General features: G+C 36.5%; 1 protein-coding gene across 1 annotated transcript in view; it reads left to right on the forward strand.

Annotated features, from left to right (window-relative positions):
* Window positions 1-16283, forward strand: part of LOC104468020 (rap guanine nucleotide exchange factor 2) — a 41281-nt gene extending 24998 nt beyond the window's left edge. The window contains exons 3-11 of the mRNA XM_010082009.1: window positions 5120-5297; window positions 7044-7180; window positions 7721-7879; window positions 9561-9713; window positions 10090-10254; window positions 13231-13338; window positions 13422-13625; window positions 13715-13823; window positions 16023-16283. Of these exons, the coding sequence (XP_010080311.1) occupies window positions 5120-5297; window positions 7044-7180; window positions 7721-7879; window positions 9561-9713; window positions 10090-10254; window positions 13231-13338; window positions 13422-13625; window positions 13715-13823; window positions 16023-16273 (1464 nt within the window). The 3' untranslated portion in view covers window positions 16274-16283. The remainder of the gene's footprint in view (window positions 1-5119; window positions 5298-7043; window positions 7181-7720; window positions 7880-9560; window positions 9714-10089; window positions 10255-13230; window positions 13339-13421; window positions 13626-13714; window positions 13824-16022) is intronic.
* The last annotated feature ends 2038 nt before the right edge of the window (window positions 16284-18321 follow it).

An 18321-nucleotide genomic window follows, 5' to 3' on the forward strand; every position in this document is an offset into this window, starting at 1 on the left:
GCTGGGTCCTGTGCAGTTCCTTGGTGAGTTTGGGTGCTCTAATCTGTTCTGCAATTAATAGCCTAGGAGTGACTTTCAGAGTCCTTGTTCTGTATGCCTGCAGTCTCAGCAAATGTTGTTCCATTTTCAAAAAGACAGCAATTAGCTGATGATAGGGGAGGATGCCGTTCCTGGTGTGCATTGTCTGGATTACTACATTTTTCCATCTCTAGGGAGGAATAGTGCTCAGACTGGCTCCTGTGACAGATGTGGGCTGCTGTGCTGTGAATTTGGTAGTCGATAATGAGAGAATAAATATGAAAGAGAAAGCAGTAAAAATCTTAGACTCTAGGAGTTTGAAGGTATTATATGACCATTTGCACTCATGTTAGTAGAATATGAAAAAATAATTTTACCACCTTAGATTTATGATTTGTGTGCATGTAATAATTTATTGTTTTATATATGATAAGTCTTTAACAAACATAATTATATGGATCTAATTTCATAGCAATTTATTTGTATTGTAAGCTGTTGCCCTGTGAGTTGAAACATAATGTAAAACAAAACCCTAGCTATGGTCTCTCTCTGTGGAAAAGCTGGATCCAATGTGCGAGTATAATGGCAGGAGGAAATTTTTCAAGCTAATGGAACTCTTGCAAGTGATTTCACAAGAGGCATAGTGCCAGGGGTCTTGGTGTTTTGTATAAGTATTGGTTTATAAATTATAATTTTAAAAAAAATCACTAATAAACATTTTCAATTTCATTTTATAGTTAATTTTTTATCCCTTAAACTGCAATGATGGAAAAATAAGGTGGAGGTGGTTTTTTTTGAGCTGAGCTTGGCTGCTTTCTGTGTTAGCTTCATGGAATTGAGAGATTGCAGCAGACAATGAATGTGTTTCTGGTTCGTGCAACAAGTGTCTTCTCTGCCTTTTTCATTTTTTTTTTTCCCAGTATTTTTCTCTTGTATATTCGGAGATTTTGGATTATCGATTTAGGTGGTATGGTATTAGTCACAAAGGGGATTTTTTATTCAAAATGATGCATTATTTTTTCTTAATGTTTCCTAAAGAAAGTGGTTAAAACAAAAATTCTTTTAAAAGTCTAGGCTAAAATATTATGTTTAAAATGCTAAGAAATCAGTAGTTAATGTGGTTAATTTTAAAGGTTTTCTAGTTTTTTCTCTTTGTGTTGTTAAGATCAACTGGAAGTTTTTTCCCTTAACTAGTGTAGAAAAGAAAACTCTGAAGGCCATCTAAAACAGAGCCAGTCTTCTTGTAAGCAATTCTTCAAGTCCTCCCACTTTCTTTCCATAGTGAGGCTGGTATGTGTGTGCAGACAAGTGTGATGAAGGGGTTATAATGTGGGAGAGAGAGCTACTTGATTGTAAAGGTATAGATCTGTTGGATAAGCCAACATCCCCCTTGGACTCTTCTGATCTTTTTCTCAACTAATACCCAAAAATTGGAGAGGGAAATGAGACAGTAAAGGAGGTCATCTTCTTTAGCTGTTCATGTAGTCCATCACCTCTCTCATTATGTCCGTGTTCATGATGCCTCCAAAAAGTGAAAGATCAGTAGAGTTGGGCTTAATCACTTTTCCCTCATACAGGTCTAAAGGGACCAACAGGGTTTTCCATTTCCCCAGTCTTTACCCAGTTTGACCTGAGGGGAATGAATGATAGTTCTTTTTTTTTATTATTTTTTTTTTCTTCCTAGAGTCAGTCAAGGAGTCAAAGGCTGAGAAAATTTATACAAGGGTCCCTTACTCTCCGTCTTTTACTAGTTGTTTCATGGTATTTGTTTAGTTAGCTGTTACCACTCAAATCTAGAATTTACTTAGGTCTTGGAGATCCTTAGCATCTGGAACAACCATTTTTGTATTACAGTATTAACCTTTATAAACAGTGCTTAAAATTGGGCAGGCCTCCTTAGGTACCAAATGTGAAATAACTCTTCACCTCAGGCTTGAAATTGTCTTTCTTATGTCTCCTGACTTTCTTGTTGATGCTGTGGCAAATAAAATATTAGGCTGTCATTATGTGAGTCCTTTGAAGCTTCAGCAAATTTTTCATGCCATCTTTCCAGCTGTAAAGAAAATTTTCATTGCTACTGGTGTTCAGACTTTGAAGAGACACTGCTGGATACTTTAAGCTGCAACTAGCATTTTTCTCGCATGCGGTCTTTTTAGACTTATTTAAGTGAAGCTAATTTCTCTTATTACCCAGGAAACAAAGGACAACATGCACCTATGAAAGCACTGATTTCTAAAGGTGTATTTCATCCTTGATTAAATGCCCTGGGAAGCAATAAGCCTCATGATTGAATATAGTATGAATTCTGCAGGGTACTCATCTTGTGTTCTGGATTTTCTACTGAGGAATTTTATAAGGAATTCTCTGTCCTCAAAGGAGCTAAGTGAGGTTATCCCTTTAGTCTTACACAAATGCATGGCTAGTGCTTCATAACTAAGGGTTCCTGTGTGGACATACTTGATTTTTCGAACTCTTGAGGGAGTACAAAAGTACTCGAAGTAGGTGGGTTATGAAGTGTAATGTGTCAAGAAGGGGACCATGAATCTTTAATGTCATACTTGATGCTACTAAGCCTAAAGGAGCTATTTGCAATGGTTTGGTTTTTTTTTGATAAATTGCTGTGTGCTTTTAACATGAAGGCAGATCCAATTATTCTTAATAATGTAACAAAACTCATACAAAACTTTTGTATAGTTTGTATGGAGGAGTCCTCATGGGATGAGTTGTTTGATTCTTTACTGCTATGGATGCATATTGTCTACGTGGAAAGGCTACATTTATGTTCCTTTGCTAACTTTTATATAATCCTAACATTTTCAGAAAGTTGCTTGAAAAAAAGTTTGTGAGGTTTTTTTTTTTCTCAAAGGATAAGGTTTATTTTTAAAGGTGTCTTAAATTAATAAATTTTCATACTGCTCTGTGCATTGTTGCATTCAATTCTCAGCTTTGTTGCAGTAGTGTGTAGTTTCTGGTAACTAGTAAGTTAGAAATAGTTGCTTTATTATTCAGGTTTCTACCAATATCTTTCATTGTCAAAAAGATTTAATTATCTCTGTAAAAAGTGGTCGTCTTCAGGAAATGCTTGTAGGCTTTAGTAGTATTTTTAATGTGTTTTCTGGTTACAAAGTTGTATTTAATTTCAGTGTGAGTTTTTTTTTTAAATAGCGTCAACTTTTCTTGATGATAGAACTTCAACTTCTGTCCGGTTTTATCATTTTAAGACAGTCTAATAACTTGCCTTTTAATAATCAGATGTGGAATTTTGTCATGTATGTTAGCATTGTGTGACTAAATGTAGTTCTGCATTCTTTTTACTAACGTGCCTTTGAGACAGCTTAATCTGGGCAGGTAGGAGGGACGCTTGTTAGTAATGGGAAGGTTTGCAAAATTGACTGTGAATTATTCAATCCCACTGTCACTGTAATTGTCACTGTTGGAGACTTCTGATTCTGGCAGATCAGTGTCATAAGCTGTGTGTCTACTGACTCATCGTCACTAATTTTTCCACCAGTCACTTTTGATGAAGGCTATTTTGTAAGAGTAGGTAGAGCAACTGCTTCAAATGTATCACAGAGAACACGCATGTTAACCACAGTAAGACTGCTAATGAAAATACTGCTATCAGTGATAAGATTTTTGTGGTTGGTATGCCAGTATAACATCCTTCTTTATCCTGCTTAAGAAATGTGCAGCATTTTTTTCTTAAAACCCCCAACAACAACAACAAAACCACAAAGTGAGAATAACTTGAATACTGTGTGGGTGCTGTTATCACATGCTTTTTATATTAACAAGACTCAGTTAGAAAGCTTGTGTTGTGCTGTGGGACAGAAGCATTTAAAAGTGGCACTAGCTGCCCTGATCCCTCTCCAGCTGTTCATAAGGTGGCTGTGTATGATGGCATTAAAGTAACAGATGTCAGCCGCGGCTAGTGAGGCAGGAATAGGGAAGATGGTTCTACAAAAATGCAAACTTAATTTGTCTTACCTTCTCTGTGTTTGGAGGGTGACCTGGTTTTGAGTGGGTTATTTTTACCAGTGTGCTTTAGTACCTGTAGTTCCATGTAGTGTTTTAAAAGTAGACATGAATGCATTGTGTGCTTCCAGAGTGTCGGAAACAAACCATCCCCATAAGGACTGCGGTAACTTGATTTCTCAAGCCATGGCTCAAAACTTGCCTGTTAGAAGCTTGCATTTCTTTAAAAATTGTAGCTGAGCCTTGGCAGCTGCAATTCTGTTACATCAGGTTCTAAGAAAAAGCATCTTTTTTCAGCCATGACAGACAAATGTTTGTGGGATTTATTAAGTGTTTGGTCTTAAATACATTTTAATGATTTAGTTTTACTTTTAGGTGCTATGCTAATGACCTCAGGCTATATATGGACTATGTTTTCCTTCATTTCAATACAATTTAGCAGAGGTTAAGTTTGGCAGATATTCAGTGTGGTCCATCTGTGGTGTTTAAGCAGTGACTTCACATTTTTTTCTGCATCTGTAAATTCTTCTACTGTTTATCAGCAAATGGAAGCCGTATTTAACTGTGGTGAACGTGAATTGTAAAAAAAACCCCTCAAAAACAGCAAACCACAAAGCAGTCCTAGATTACTGGAACATGGCAAAATTCCTGTAGCGTTTTGATGCTGTACTTATTTCCCCAAACTGTCTACTTAAAATTGCATTGCCTTTCTAAGTGTCTGAAAATGTAAATTTGGGGTGGGAACAGAGCAAACGGTTTTAAATGAACTGTTTATTTAAAAAAAAAAAAATCAGCTAATATTGCAATAAATTGTTCTTTGAAATATAACTGCCTTCAATTCCCCCAAGACCTACTGATTAAATAATATGTGTTGAATCCTGTTTCCATGTGGCTGATTGAAACAAGTGTTAAAAGCCCTATTTAAAGAATGGATTTGGGTTGATTAATGGTTAGTTGCTTTAAAAAAATATAAAGAAAAAGCAATATTAAAAATATTGAGTGAATTTGAGTGACCTATTAGGTGATAGAATTCATTTCTGTGTATTTAACTAGAAAACTGAAGCAGTGAAAAACATATTTGAATGTTTTCTCTTTTTTTTTTTTAATTGTTTATACATGAATTTAGGCTACAGAAAGTGAGGCTGGTGATATGGATCTCAGTGGGTTGCCAGAGACAGCAGTGGATTCTGAGGATGATGATGATGAAGAAGATATTGAAAGGGCATCGGATCCTTTGATGAGTAGGGATATTGTTAGAGACTGCTTGGAGAAAGACCCAATAGACAGGACAGATGATGACATTGGTAAGTACTGCAGTGTAGTAGAACACTATCAAACTTCTTCTAATTCACAAAAAAAAAATTACTTTTTGAGCTTGAGGTTTTGTTTTAGTCATTGGCTTTTATAGTTGGTAAGTTTAGCCTTTATTCTGTAACGTTGATTCATAAATGCCGTAAATTCAGCCAATGAATAAGTACAACAAAAGAAGAAGAGAAAAACACCCATGATGGGGTGAAAGATATTAGCTGCTGGCCCTTTAGATCTCAAGCTTCAACTTGTGATTGATATCAGAACTGGTTTGTGAAGGAAACATCATTGCACACTGGAAAATAGAACCTTTGCAAAGTCAACATTAATGTCAACACTGGATGCTTATCACATTCAATTTTTTATTTGTAAGTTGTGGTGTTGTGTCTGTTTTTAACCAAGGATATACATTTGTGTTAAACATTGGAGACCTTTACGTAAATGTGCATCTAATCAAACTAATTTGCTATGTTAATGTGCAGGCTAATGCACTGAAAGCAAAGCAGAACTACAATTCCAATTCTTACAATTTCTAATCTAATCTGTTTCACTGGATGAGTTTTAATTTTTTTCTTTTGTCAAAGTATAACTAGAGGTTAATTATCAGATGATTAGGAGACTGAAGCATGGCTTATATGAGAAGGGCCTAAGAGAACTGTGACTGTTCAGCCTGGAGAGGAGAAGGCTCAGAGGGATCTCGTCAATGTGTAGAAATACCTGGAGAGAGGGTGTAAAGATGACAGAGCCAGGCTCTTCTCAGTGGTGCCCAGTGACAGGACCAGAGGCAAAGGGCACAAACTGAAACAGAGGAGGCTCTGTTTGACAACCAGGAAACACTTTTTTTTGTTGTTGTTGTTTACTGTGGGGAAGACGGAGCACTGCACAGGTTGCTCAGAGAGGTGGTGGAGTCTCCCTCCTTGGAGGTATATAGCAGCCATCTGGACACGGTCCTGGGCAGCTGGCTGTAGGTGGCCCTGCTTGAGCAAGCGGGTTTGGTCAGATGGTGTCCAGAGGTTCCTTCCAACCTCAACCATTCAGTGATTCTGAGTGAATAAAAATTTAGGAAGAAGATGGGGTCCTATTGGCTACATTTTTTCATGCAGAAATGTCTAGCCTTTAGGGCATATAGTCCCTCAGCAGGACTACTAAGAGAAAATGAGCTCTGTAGTTACAAACAGTGTAAAAAGCAAAAATACAGAAGTTCACAGCTGAGTACAAGTGCACCTCCAGTGCATGCAGGAGACAGAGCAGCAGTAGTCACCTTTAAGACAGTAATCCAGTTCTTTCTGGAACTTTGTGCCAGGTGACGATCATGTACAATTTACTGTTAGGGCTAGCCTAGGAAAGGATGGCTTTACCAATGAACTTGCTCAGTTTTGTGAAATTTCCCTTCTTAATGTCTTACTGTGTTTTATCTAGGCCTGTCACAGTCTGCGTGGACTTACTGCCCTGGCTGGCTGGAGTGTTATGGCTTCATTGGTCGTATTCAGCGCTCTTGGTTGCATTACAGTTCTTCCATTATGCTGACTTTTACTTTGCAGGGTTTCTATTGATGATATGACCAGCCTGTGTCTACAAATTACGCAGTAATTACAACAGGCCACTGTACATGATTTATTAGTATACAGAAACGATTGTGCAGCATTTTAGCTTAAGTAGCCCCAGGCATCTTGCTGAAGAACTGCCTTTGCTGTACTTTGTTGTTTTGACGTGCACGACTCAGTGGGCTTTTTCTCCTTCAGAACAACTACTGGAATTCATGCATCAATTGCCTGCTTTTGCCAACATGACAATGTCAGTGAGGAGAGAGCTCTGTGCTGTAATGGTGTTTGCAGTTGTGGAGAGAGCAGGAACTATTGTACTAAACGATGGGGAAGAGGTCAGTAGAAGTTACTTTGGACTTTCCTATTATACCAGGCATCCCAGATTCCACAGTTAAGGTCCTCTCTTGTTGCTTAAAAATTTAAAAATAAAAAGGAACATTGATCAGGTAAATTATGCCTCTTTTTGTTTGAAAGGTTTTGTTTAAAGCAATCACACAACATTTCTTATGCAATAAAAGGATAAGAAACTATTCTTCATAATGTACAAAATGCTTTCTGCCTATTGGACCTGATTTTGGGAGTTTATTTCAGTGTTTAAGTGGTGTTTTAAAACCACCTTTTTTATTTTGGGGTTGTTATTTTAAATTTTTTTTACAGTCTTACATAACCTCAACATTATAGTTAAACATAGGATTGCAGTTTTCTTGAGCTGGAAATAGCTGCACATTTAAGGTAAACTAGCTTATAAATGGTTTTAATAGGTGCTAAAAAATAACTTTTCCTTTGGAAAAATGGTAAGGGTTGCGTCTATACCATATAATATCACAATGTTAAGTAATTCAGTCTTCACGTATCCTGCAACATTTGATTTGTAGCTGGATTCCTGGTCGGTCATTTTGAATGGCTCCGTGGAGGTGACATACCCTGATGGAAGAACAGAGATACTCTGCATGGGGAACAGTTTTGGTGTTTCCCCTACCATGGAAAAGGAATATATGAAAGGAGTGATGAGAACCAAAGTGGATGACTGCCAGGTAGTGTGTCAGACTGCAATACACGCAAAACCATGTACATATAGGCCTAATGCAACTCAATCGCCAGACACAGTTTTAATTTAAACTGAAAATGTGTAAAATCTCCAGTGTGTAACCCTGTTCAATAGTTGGGAAGCATGGCTCCTGCCTACTCACAGTCTGGGAAATTGAATTCTCTTCATTATTTTGAATTAAGAGGTTTGTCTACATGCTTTCTCCAGAACTTGAGGTCCAGCAGCCTGTTGCATCTATGCATTGCTTCAAACTTTCCCTTAGGAACTCAAGGTCCATTAGCCATTACAGGCTCTTTGACTTCTACAGGCAATAGCCATTCTTCCTTACTCAACTCAGCTACTGAATCTTAACGTGTAATACAGGCTCTCTGTCCCATGGTTTGAGCAGAAAATCGAGTTTCAGCCAGTCTGGCCTTCCAAGGAAAATGCCTTGATGTTTGCTGTAATACAAGTAATCAGATTTAAGGAACCCTTCTCATAGCATTAAGCTACTAGCCTCATCTGGATATGCACTTGCTATTTACCTATTCCAATCCAGAAGATATTAGCCAAACCCTGGGTAAATTAAACATTTTGCTTGATCCTGATAGCTATTTAATTTCCAGTAGATGCCATTTGAAATGGATGTAAATGTGTGTTAATGTAGTCACCTGGTTCAGTTTGCCCATTTAATTTCCAAAAGGTGCATAAATAGTATCTTGTTGGGATGATGTCTTGCAAGAAATGCAAACTGTGGGAGTTCTGTTTCAGCTACTACTAGCTGCTGAAAGTAGAAAAAGTATGTAAATTAATTATGAAGAACGCAGGAGAAAACACTATCTTTTGTGAATCTCATGCCTTTGTCCTAAGTATGTACATGATCATTTATCAACTTTTCAATCAGCAGAAACACTCAGTTGAATGCCAAGTTCGTATAAGATGACAGTTTAATCTTGAATATTTGCCCCAAAATAGAGACAAAGATATAAAACTTTTAGCAAGTTACAGAAGACAATTCATAGTGTATACAGTTCGGGCTTTTTCCTAAGTTGTAGTAGGTAGTCGTAATTATATTTGCATAGTGCAGGTGCTAGGAATATTCTTCAGATAGTTGTTCTTATTCTTGGTTGAGCAGAAGATTGTGGAAAATATTTTTTCCTGCTGTATGCTTCAATCAAGAATTAATTTGTTTCTGTGTGCCCGCACTCATATAATTGAGTAAATGTTAGTTTTCTTAATGATTAACTTTATTAATAATAACTATGAAAAATGGAAATTATTATAGTAGCAATAGGCACAAATACTGAACATCTGGGTTTTCCCTTCAATGTCTTAACTCTTCTAAATACCACACAAAATCTTGCAACAGAATAAAAATACCAGCAAGGATACTGAGCTTTGTCTCCAGTAGAGGGGAGGTTCAAGCAGCTAAACAAAAATGGCTTATAATGCTAAATAATTTTGTTCTGATGAATCTTGGTCTCCTCTAACTGCAAGATTGTAGTGGAAGTACTGTGCTTGTGTATGCATCTGCTTACTACAGCTGAACTGCTGGAAAGACAAATTTGGCTCACCGCAGGTTGAGAAGCTACTTTGTCTTTTCTATTAATAGAGTACTTGCATCGTAAGTTTAAATTATTTTCTGAAGATTTTGCCTTCTAATACTGGTGCGCAATGATTCTTTCCAGTTTGTTTGTATAGCCCAGCAAGATTACTGCCGCATCCTCAATCAAGTGGAAAAGAACATGCAGAAGGTGGAAGAGGAAGGGGAGATTGTGATGGTGAAGGAGCACAGGGAGCTTGACCGCACTGGAACGAGAAAAGGTCACATTGTCATCAAGGTAAAAGCAAAAAAGGGAGGGTCTTGCAAAAGTCTGTGTTCTATAAACTTCTTAACTTGGCAAGTTAAGTCTGGGATTAGTTGAGATATATATTATAAAAATATTGATTTGAAAATAGGCAGCTAATATTTCTTATTTTTCTCTTTACAGTTATGCACATTCATAACTAAGTGATTTCTATGGAATTAAATTACAGACATTTTTTGCATTTCTTATCACAACAGTAAAGCTTTTATGTTTGCTGAGCACATCAGTTAATAAATGCCAGTATTCTTCCTAGTGTAGTACATCTTCAGTATGTTAGGAGAAAACAAATTTGCATTTATTGAAAATCTATTTTAATAACTAAGGTTTGTTTGATTTTTTTTTTTAATAGGGAACAGCTGAAAGGTTAACAATGCATTTGGTGGAAGAACATTCTGTGGTAGACCCAACATTTATAGAAGACTTCCTGTTGACGTATCGGACCTTTCTTTCCAGCCCAATGGAAGTGGGCAAGAAGTTGTTGGAGTGGTTCAATGACCCCAGCCTCAGGGACAAGGTTAAAATCCCCTGAACTACATACCTGTTAGCATTTGCATTGACATATAGGCTATTAAGAATAAAAGAAGTTTTAGAGGGAGTGACTGAGTGAGACACAAATAGCTGGTGAAATATTTTAATGGCAGAATATATGGATAAAACTAAGAATATTTTTTTCCTTTATTTTATTGTATTTTATTTAAATATTAGTGTGTTCAGGCAAGGTAAGTTATCAGTCTTCTACCTTTCTGTGTTTTTACAACATAACTTACTTGCTTTCAAGTATAGGGAAAGCTTTTTTCCTGTAATTAATATTTTTATTTAATATAATTCAATAGAATTCTATTGTGTCTCAAAATTTGAGCATGTAACTAAGTTCTGTGTTTTCTATACATAATTCCAGTTAACACAACTTGGGAAACACTTGCATAAAGACACTAAAAAATATAGCCATTGTTAAGAATCTGTTGAGCCTTACACAGCATTAAAAAAAAACAACCCACCCAGACACAAGAAAGCAATCAAACATCCTCTTCCCTAAACAAAACTGCTGTAATGGAAGAATAAGACCCTGTATATCCAGTTTTGGCACGCTGTCTATTGAGGCTATGCTGTTTTTCACACTGTAATGCTTTACTTTTGCTAGTATGTGACTTTCTCATATGTAAAAAAAACAAGTAAAAATTTCCAGATGTTTTTTCCAATTTTGAAACCAAGAGAATTATATCAATAAGGTTAAAGAGAAACTTGGTTTTCAACTTTTATTTAAATCTGGATATTTCTTCTAGAAATGCTAATATAGCTGTGGCTTGGAGGAAGGATCTTAGATTTGGCGGAGAGGATAGGCTTTGCAGCAAATATTGTTTAGCATAGGCTTGTTACAGCTTCAGAGCTGTAATATTGGGAGTTAATCATTAAACTTATTTTTTTTGTCCTCCAATGGATAATCCCCTCAGCCTCTGTAAAAGCATGAGCCAGTGCATTTGCTGGTATCAGGTATGAAAACAGAGCAGCTCTTTGTTCAGCTGTCTCAGTAACCAACCCTTTCTGACGCTGAGGAGTGCTGACAAAAAGGCAGGAGTCAGAGAGCAGCTTGGGACAAGCAGAGATAAGCAAGTGAGGAATATGGAATCTGGAAGATTTTGGCTGGTTTGTATTAGGGGCTGATAGGCAGTGAGAAGAGGAAAAAGGGAGAGTAAAACTTCCTGAGGTTAATCAGAACTCAGTAGGAATCGAACTGGGACATTTGAGATCCAGCCTTACTGAGGATTTTGCCCAGCAGCAGGTTACTTGACTTTATAGCTTTAATCCTCTTCTAATGCTGCGTCTGGTTGTGACACAAGTAATGACGTTCTCTTGGAAGTCACTGTTCAGCCCTTTCCAGCGCAGTGTCTTTTGGGTACAGTAGTAAGTCCCAACTGTGACAGCTGTCACTGCAGTGATTTAAAATATATTATGTGGTATGGCTTGCAACTTCCCAGCCGATTTTTAAAATCTGCAATTAGACTAAATTTAACCAGACATTTATGGATCTTCTAATGTCATCCTCATTTATGAAAAACACCACAGATGTTTAACAGGAAGGAAGTTCATCTTCAATTTCCAAGGTGCAAAAATCTCAAATATGTCAGAAATGCTACTCTTAGCCTACATCCCTGAGGCTGGGCGCTGCAGCACGTAACGCTCTGCATTTGTCTCCTGATAGAAACCTGAAGTGTCAAGGAGTTCTGAAGTACTTGACTAGTTTGGTCATGAATTTCAGCAATTCTGAATTCGCTTGCTTTTCTGGGATAAAAGGAAAACTATTTGGAAACTGTATAAACACAATAAACTAAACAGCTCCCGTGATGGTGGCAGCATTTGGTTTTTGGATGCCTTGTGCCTTTAGCATAGGAGTCTGCAGAGGTTTAGATTTTGTGTAAATGCAGAGAACAGACAGTGGTTAGCTTTAGCCGATTACAATTTTTATGAGATTTACTTTTTAAGCTCCAGTTTTTGAAATGTTTAGGGGCTTTCCCCTATGAACTTGTTTTCCCAGCATAACAGAAGAAATGCAGCTGTATTTTTAAGATAACTTTCAGTGACACATCCATTTTGTATTCGGGAGCTTTTAAAAATAGCTTGAATCAATATTAATTTGAGACAAGTCCTGCTGATGTTCTAGGTCAAATTGCATAGCAAGATAAAATGTTATAATGGAAGCATATATTTTTGAAAATTTTAGCTCTTATTTTGTCACTTTACCTTCAGTAATATTAATTGATAGTATTCCTTTAGGGTTTTTTTTCCTGGCAAACTGTAAAATCCCAACTAAGATTGTTCTGAACTTGATAGTCATAGTTGTTTGGAGGAAGTAGGGATGGAGGGAAAGGAGGAGTAGTAAACTGGAAGATTTACTCGAAGGAAAAGAATTGCATGTATTTGCTGTTAGGTCCTCTTTCCTACTTCTCACGAAAGATCCTTCTTCCTGTCCCTCTAAACATACAGTAGCTCTTTTACACAGGTGAATACCTAATGAAGTTAATGGTGGCTTATCCGAAGATTTGTGAGGTTCAAGAGCCAATATAAAGCGCTGTCAGAAGCTTTATGATCATGTGCTCAAAGAATTAAGGAGATTTGGAAATGGACGTGAACAGGAAATTGTTGTTTTAAGTCAGAAATGGATCTAACTCATTGCCTTATGGAGCCTGTCTTCTCTACTCCCTACTCAATCCAACTTGATACAGCCAGTGTTAATTTCTAACTCACAGTATTCTTTATGAACTATAACATACACTTGGTTATACAAGTAAAAGCAATGTTAATACTTAATTAATTCTGTCCTCCTGGTAAATGATTGCATATTAGTAAAGTCAGGTTTGGGTGTATATATATAATATTTAGGATTCTAGTGGAAATTTATAGGGGCTTCTAGAAGCAGTATTTTTAAAGGACTTCGCAGTAGTGCTGTTTTGGGTGTTCCTGGAAGATATTTATATTCTTGATTAATTTTCAGGTTACACGGGTAGTATTGTTGTGGGTGAACAATCACTTCAATGATTTTGAAGGAGATCCTGCTATGACTCGATTTCTGGAAGAATTTGAGAACAATTTGGAGAGGGAGGTAAGAGTGAGGGATTTTTTTCTGACAGTTTAGGATGTCAGGGAGTAGCCAGGCTTATGACTCATTATGCTTTTCTTTTGTAGAAAATGGGTGGACATTTGAGGCTGTTAAATATTGCTTGTGCTGCTAAAGCTAAACGAAGATTGATAACCTTAACAAAGCCATCTCGAGAAGCCCCTTTGCCTTTTATCTTGCTGGGAGGGTCAGAAAAGGGATTTGGAATCTTTGTTGACAGCGTAGATTTTGGTAGCAAAGCTACAGAAGCAGGCTTGAAACGTGGAGACCAGGTATGTAATTTAAAAATTAATTTATTTTCCCTTTTTTGTTTCCTTTCTCTTCATTAAATAAAAATAACACTACCTGTCTGCATTTTTAGATACTGGAAGTGAATGGTCAAAACTTTGAAAACATTCAGCTGTCAAAAGCCATGGAAATCCTTAGAAATAACACTCATTTGTCTATCACTGTGAAAACCAATTTATTTGGTAAGTTTGTGTGCACTTTTTGTTCTAATTTCTGTTCTAATTTAGACGGAGTCTTCTTATTTGTTTAAAATAGTTTTGTCTGAAACACTTTTGTACTGGGGAGAATTAAAAAAAGAATACTTGCAGGTCCTAAAGCAGTTCATAATTGCAGAGAAAAATTTATGAATAGGGTCTTAAATAAAATAACTTCACTCTTACAAGTGCACACTTCTGGATTAAGAGGAACTATTGCGACCCTTTAGTTACAATTTATAAAACCGGTTTGTATGTGTAACGTAGTCTTTTCTCAAGAAAGAAGTCTCTTTTGGAATATCAGTTGATCAGTGATCTTAATCTGCCTGCTGAATTTGCTCACAGTTTTTCAGCCCATGCCTACAGTGACTGTGACTAGGTTATTAACTTTCCTGGCAGCTATGTGAAAACTACCCTCCACGTCTATTCTCTTGATTTCTCTCCCTAACAAGTACTAAAGCAGTCATATGAAGGAGTCTTTAAGCAGCTCAAGACCTCAGTTAGTATCATAAGTAATTAACAGTTTGCGGGTTTTGTTTGACATTTACCACTGGATACCTGGATTATCTATATAATTTAGTGATATGTTCCCCAAGTTTATTTTTCGAGATCAGGTTCTTCATCACAAATAAGTAGGGCAGAATATTACCACAGGATGTCACTGCACTAACTGATGATTAAATATTCTTAGGTTATCTCCAGAAGTCATTTGTCAAATCTATTTCCTGGGCATATTTTTTTTTTTTTTTGCTTTGCAGTAAATATTCTAATATTTCAATTGTTTCTAATAATTTGGCATTTCTTAATACATTCTGTATATGCTTTTTTTGCAGTCCATGCTTGTTTCTCTATGTATAAGTTTTGTGTAACCATCCTTCACACACCAGGTTTTTGGATCTCATGTATTGCTTTGGTATTTTTAAGATTAAACCTGATTTCTTTGGAAGTTGTGTTTTTCAAAGTTTTTAGTCTTGTTGCTCCATTACAAATACTGAAATCTCATTGCAGTAGAATCTCAGAATGGTTACTTACTGTGTATTGCTTTCAGTGTTCCTTATCACCAAATCCTAAAAGAAGAGTTTCCTTTTTTTTTTTTTTTTTTTTTTTTTTCCAAACAGCATCATCTTATGTGTCTAATTTGTCTCTCCAGCCCCCAGCTCCTATTTGACAGTACAGTTACTGGCTTGGGTTACTCTCCTCCGCTTTTATTTGTGTGTCTTATTTGAAGTCTCTTGGTGATTTGTTGTGTACCTCTGGAGATAAGGATGAATATTAAGGACAAAATCTAATACGTAATAGTAAAACCTAGCCCCTAGTACTCACCCTTAGGTGTTTGCTGTTGATCCCACTTTTTCTGTAATTCCTTGGTTTTAATGATCAGCTTTCATTTATTATTACAAATCAGCTTATCAGATGAATTTTCCATTTATATGTTGGAGACTTCCTCTCATGCTCAGAATATATGACTTGTTCTCCACATCAGTTTTGTCTGATTTCTTTAAGTATATCAACATTTTTGTAAAGCAAAAAGTTGCATAGAAGAACTAATTTACAAGTTCATCAGGTGTCTCTGCCTCAGAGGTGACTCTTTGCGACGGAGATGAGAGTCCAAGAGGGTTTTTGTTTATCTGACAGATGGACACAACAGCCCTGTCAAACATCCAAGGTGTCTCAGTAGTCTCATATTTTCTTATCTTTTCCTTATGACTTTGTTGCAGTTTCCCCTCTGATTTCTTCATTCCTGTTGCTAATAATTTCTTGTCCATCTGAGAGCTTTTGTTGCTTGTTATCTTTTTGAAACCTTCCTTCTCCCTTGGAAGTTTTCCTATCTCATGTTTGCCTAGTGTGCTTTTTTTATGTGTGATACTGTTCTGCAAAAGCCTCTGTCCTTAGGTTGAAAAGTCAAAATTCTCCTATTGACACCATCCAGGCAACCATGTGGTCATCTAGTGTATTTCTATTCTGAGCTGGGCCAATTTACTGACTTTCTGTTTCATACTCCGGAAAATGAATGTCCTTTTTAATTTATTTTTTTTTAAATCTTTTATCTAAATTCATTTAACACTTGAATTGACAGAATATCCTAATCAGTTTTTTATAATGATTAATATTAAACTGGTCTGATGCACAGAGCTTTCTTTTACATTTTTGTTCTTTTTCTTTCCTCCCTTTTCCTGTCTTGTGCAGTTTTTAAAGAACTCTTGACACGGTTGTCAGAGGAAAAAAGAAATGGTGCTCCCCACCTGCCTAAAATTGGTGATATTAAAAAGGCAAGTCGTTATTCCATCCCAGACCTTGCTGTTGATGTGGAGCAGGTAATAGGATTAGAAAAAGTAAATAAGAAAAGTAAAGCCAACACAGTTGGGGGAAGAAATAAATTAAAGAAGATACTTGACAAGACTCGAATCAGTATTCTGCCTCAGAAACCATACAAGTGAGTTTTTTATTTCCTCTTAAATATTTGTTTTTTGTTAAATTTTAATAATTTCTCATGATATTTATAATTTGTCACGATACTTTTTTATTTATTAATGCAAACCATGCTTATATCTGAAAAAATATAGTAGAAAATACTAGTCTGAATATTTGAATGATTGTAGACTACTAATAATGCAGCTCCTGATGTCAGTATGGACTGATCAGTGTTTTACTACTTACAGATAAAGTGATGGCACAAATACTTTTTCATGTCATTTATTTTTTTTTCTTTTAAAAGGACTGTTAACTAGAAGTATCCCAGGCTATTAATTTCAGAATAACTCTGTAAGCAGGTTTGATAGGAGCAACGATTTCAATTTATCCACATTCCAGTGGTCTACAAGAATTTCTGTGTGTTGCCATAAGGGAGGCTGAGGTTAAAATTTTAACTCGGGTGATAGAATTAAGTATTTTTTTTTTAAAGAAAGCTAAATATAGTATCTGATATGAATACATTTTAGAAATAGAGTTCTGATAAGGTTTGCTGAAACAATAGAAGAATGAGTTTTAAATGATTTTATGAGAATCTGGTTCTTGGCCAAGACAGATGGCATCAATGGGAAAAATGACTTGTAGAGGGTAACTGATGTGTAATCAGTGTTTTCTCTTGTATTTCTCTTTTCTGTGTCCCATTGAGGAATAAATCTATTCTATGTAAATTTATGGAAAAGACACTTGTGCTGAAAATCTATGATTTTTTTCTGCTATTACTTTAAAAACAAAAGTTTGTTTAACAAATGTTAGGTGTTCCCTACTAATGAATACTGTTTTGAAACATTTCTTAAGTTGACACAGGTACATTTCAGTAGAGGAGAATCTGTAAATCCTCTTTTTATGTTGTTTGTCTTTAGAATGTGGTTTGGCTTTTTTTGTTATTATTTCACCAGTCCTGTATGTTTGTTCCTCTGAGCCACGCATACTGTTAGGCATGATCTTTTGCATTGTTCACCATTGTTCACAGCTTTTGCGTAAGATTTCATGTTGGTTTTCTTTTTTTTCTCTGATTCCTTTCATTTTTGCACTTTTTCTGTGCAGAGACCTCTTTGGGTAAGACTCAGAAAAACTGTGCACTTGACCCATTTTCCCTTCCTTTTGCTAGCTTTACTTGGTGTGTTATATATAGCAATTTGTCTGCAAAGCCTGTTGACATTCAGCTGTTTGTGTCTGCACGGCTTCTGCATAAAGATGTGTAGATGTTACCTTTCCTCTTTATGCCTTTTCTTTTTTTCCCCTGTGGCGTAGAAACTTCTATCTCATTCTTCCTAATGATTAATGGTACTGCATATATTAAAGGGCTTTACTTATTCTCATGTGTTTTTTTAAATACCAAAAATCAAGAGGGATGAAAAAGCTGATTTACTCATTAACTAAAGTAGTTATTTAAAGACTTAATGAGTCAGCTAGCTTATGAGGTCAAACTGTCCATCAAAAAAATGCAAATACTTGAGAGATCTCCAGTGCCTCCAGAATGTATCCGGATAAAGCCAATCTTAAGCTAGAATGAGGTCACTCTTAGAGGGAGCTTGTCTCCTTCATGAGGCATTAAATCGGTATCAAAGATGAATCAGTTTGAGCAGGAGATAATGCCCTTCTATCAGTCTTGCTCTTTAGCCCAATAATGTCAAGTAAGTTCCCGATCTGAGTGAACAGCACCATTTCCTCTCTGATTACTGGGAAATCTCCTCTCTGCCAGCTGTGAGGCAGCTTTTGAAGTTTACTTCTGGCTACAGCCTCCACTTGAGCTCTTTGCTTTCTTTACTCTTCTAATCCAGAGTGGTTTTGTGGTCTGTAGGCTCAGTTGCTCCAAGTAAGGATTAAACACAAGCCCCACCTCCATCTCTAGCAAAGTTCTGCCTGGTCCATGGGGCAGCATCCCAAAGCAGCAGCCCCCCTCTCCTATCTCTGTTTGCAGCCCTGCAGTGGGATGCACAGTATACTGTATGTAGAAGGAAGAAGCATTCAGACAGCTCTGCCATTCCTCTATCCCTTCTGCCCTGTTGATCATTCA

This window comes from Pterocles gutturalis, unplaced genomic scaffold (genome assembly GCF_000699245.1).
Source record: "Pterocles gutturalis isolate BGI_N339 unplaced genomic scaffold, ASM69924v1 scaffold9884, whole genome shotgun sequence".
Classification (NCBI taxonomy): Eukaryota; Metazoa; Chordata; class Aves; order Pterocliformes; family Pteroclidae; genus Pterocles; species Pterocles gutturalis.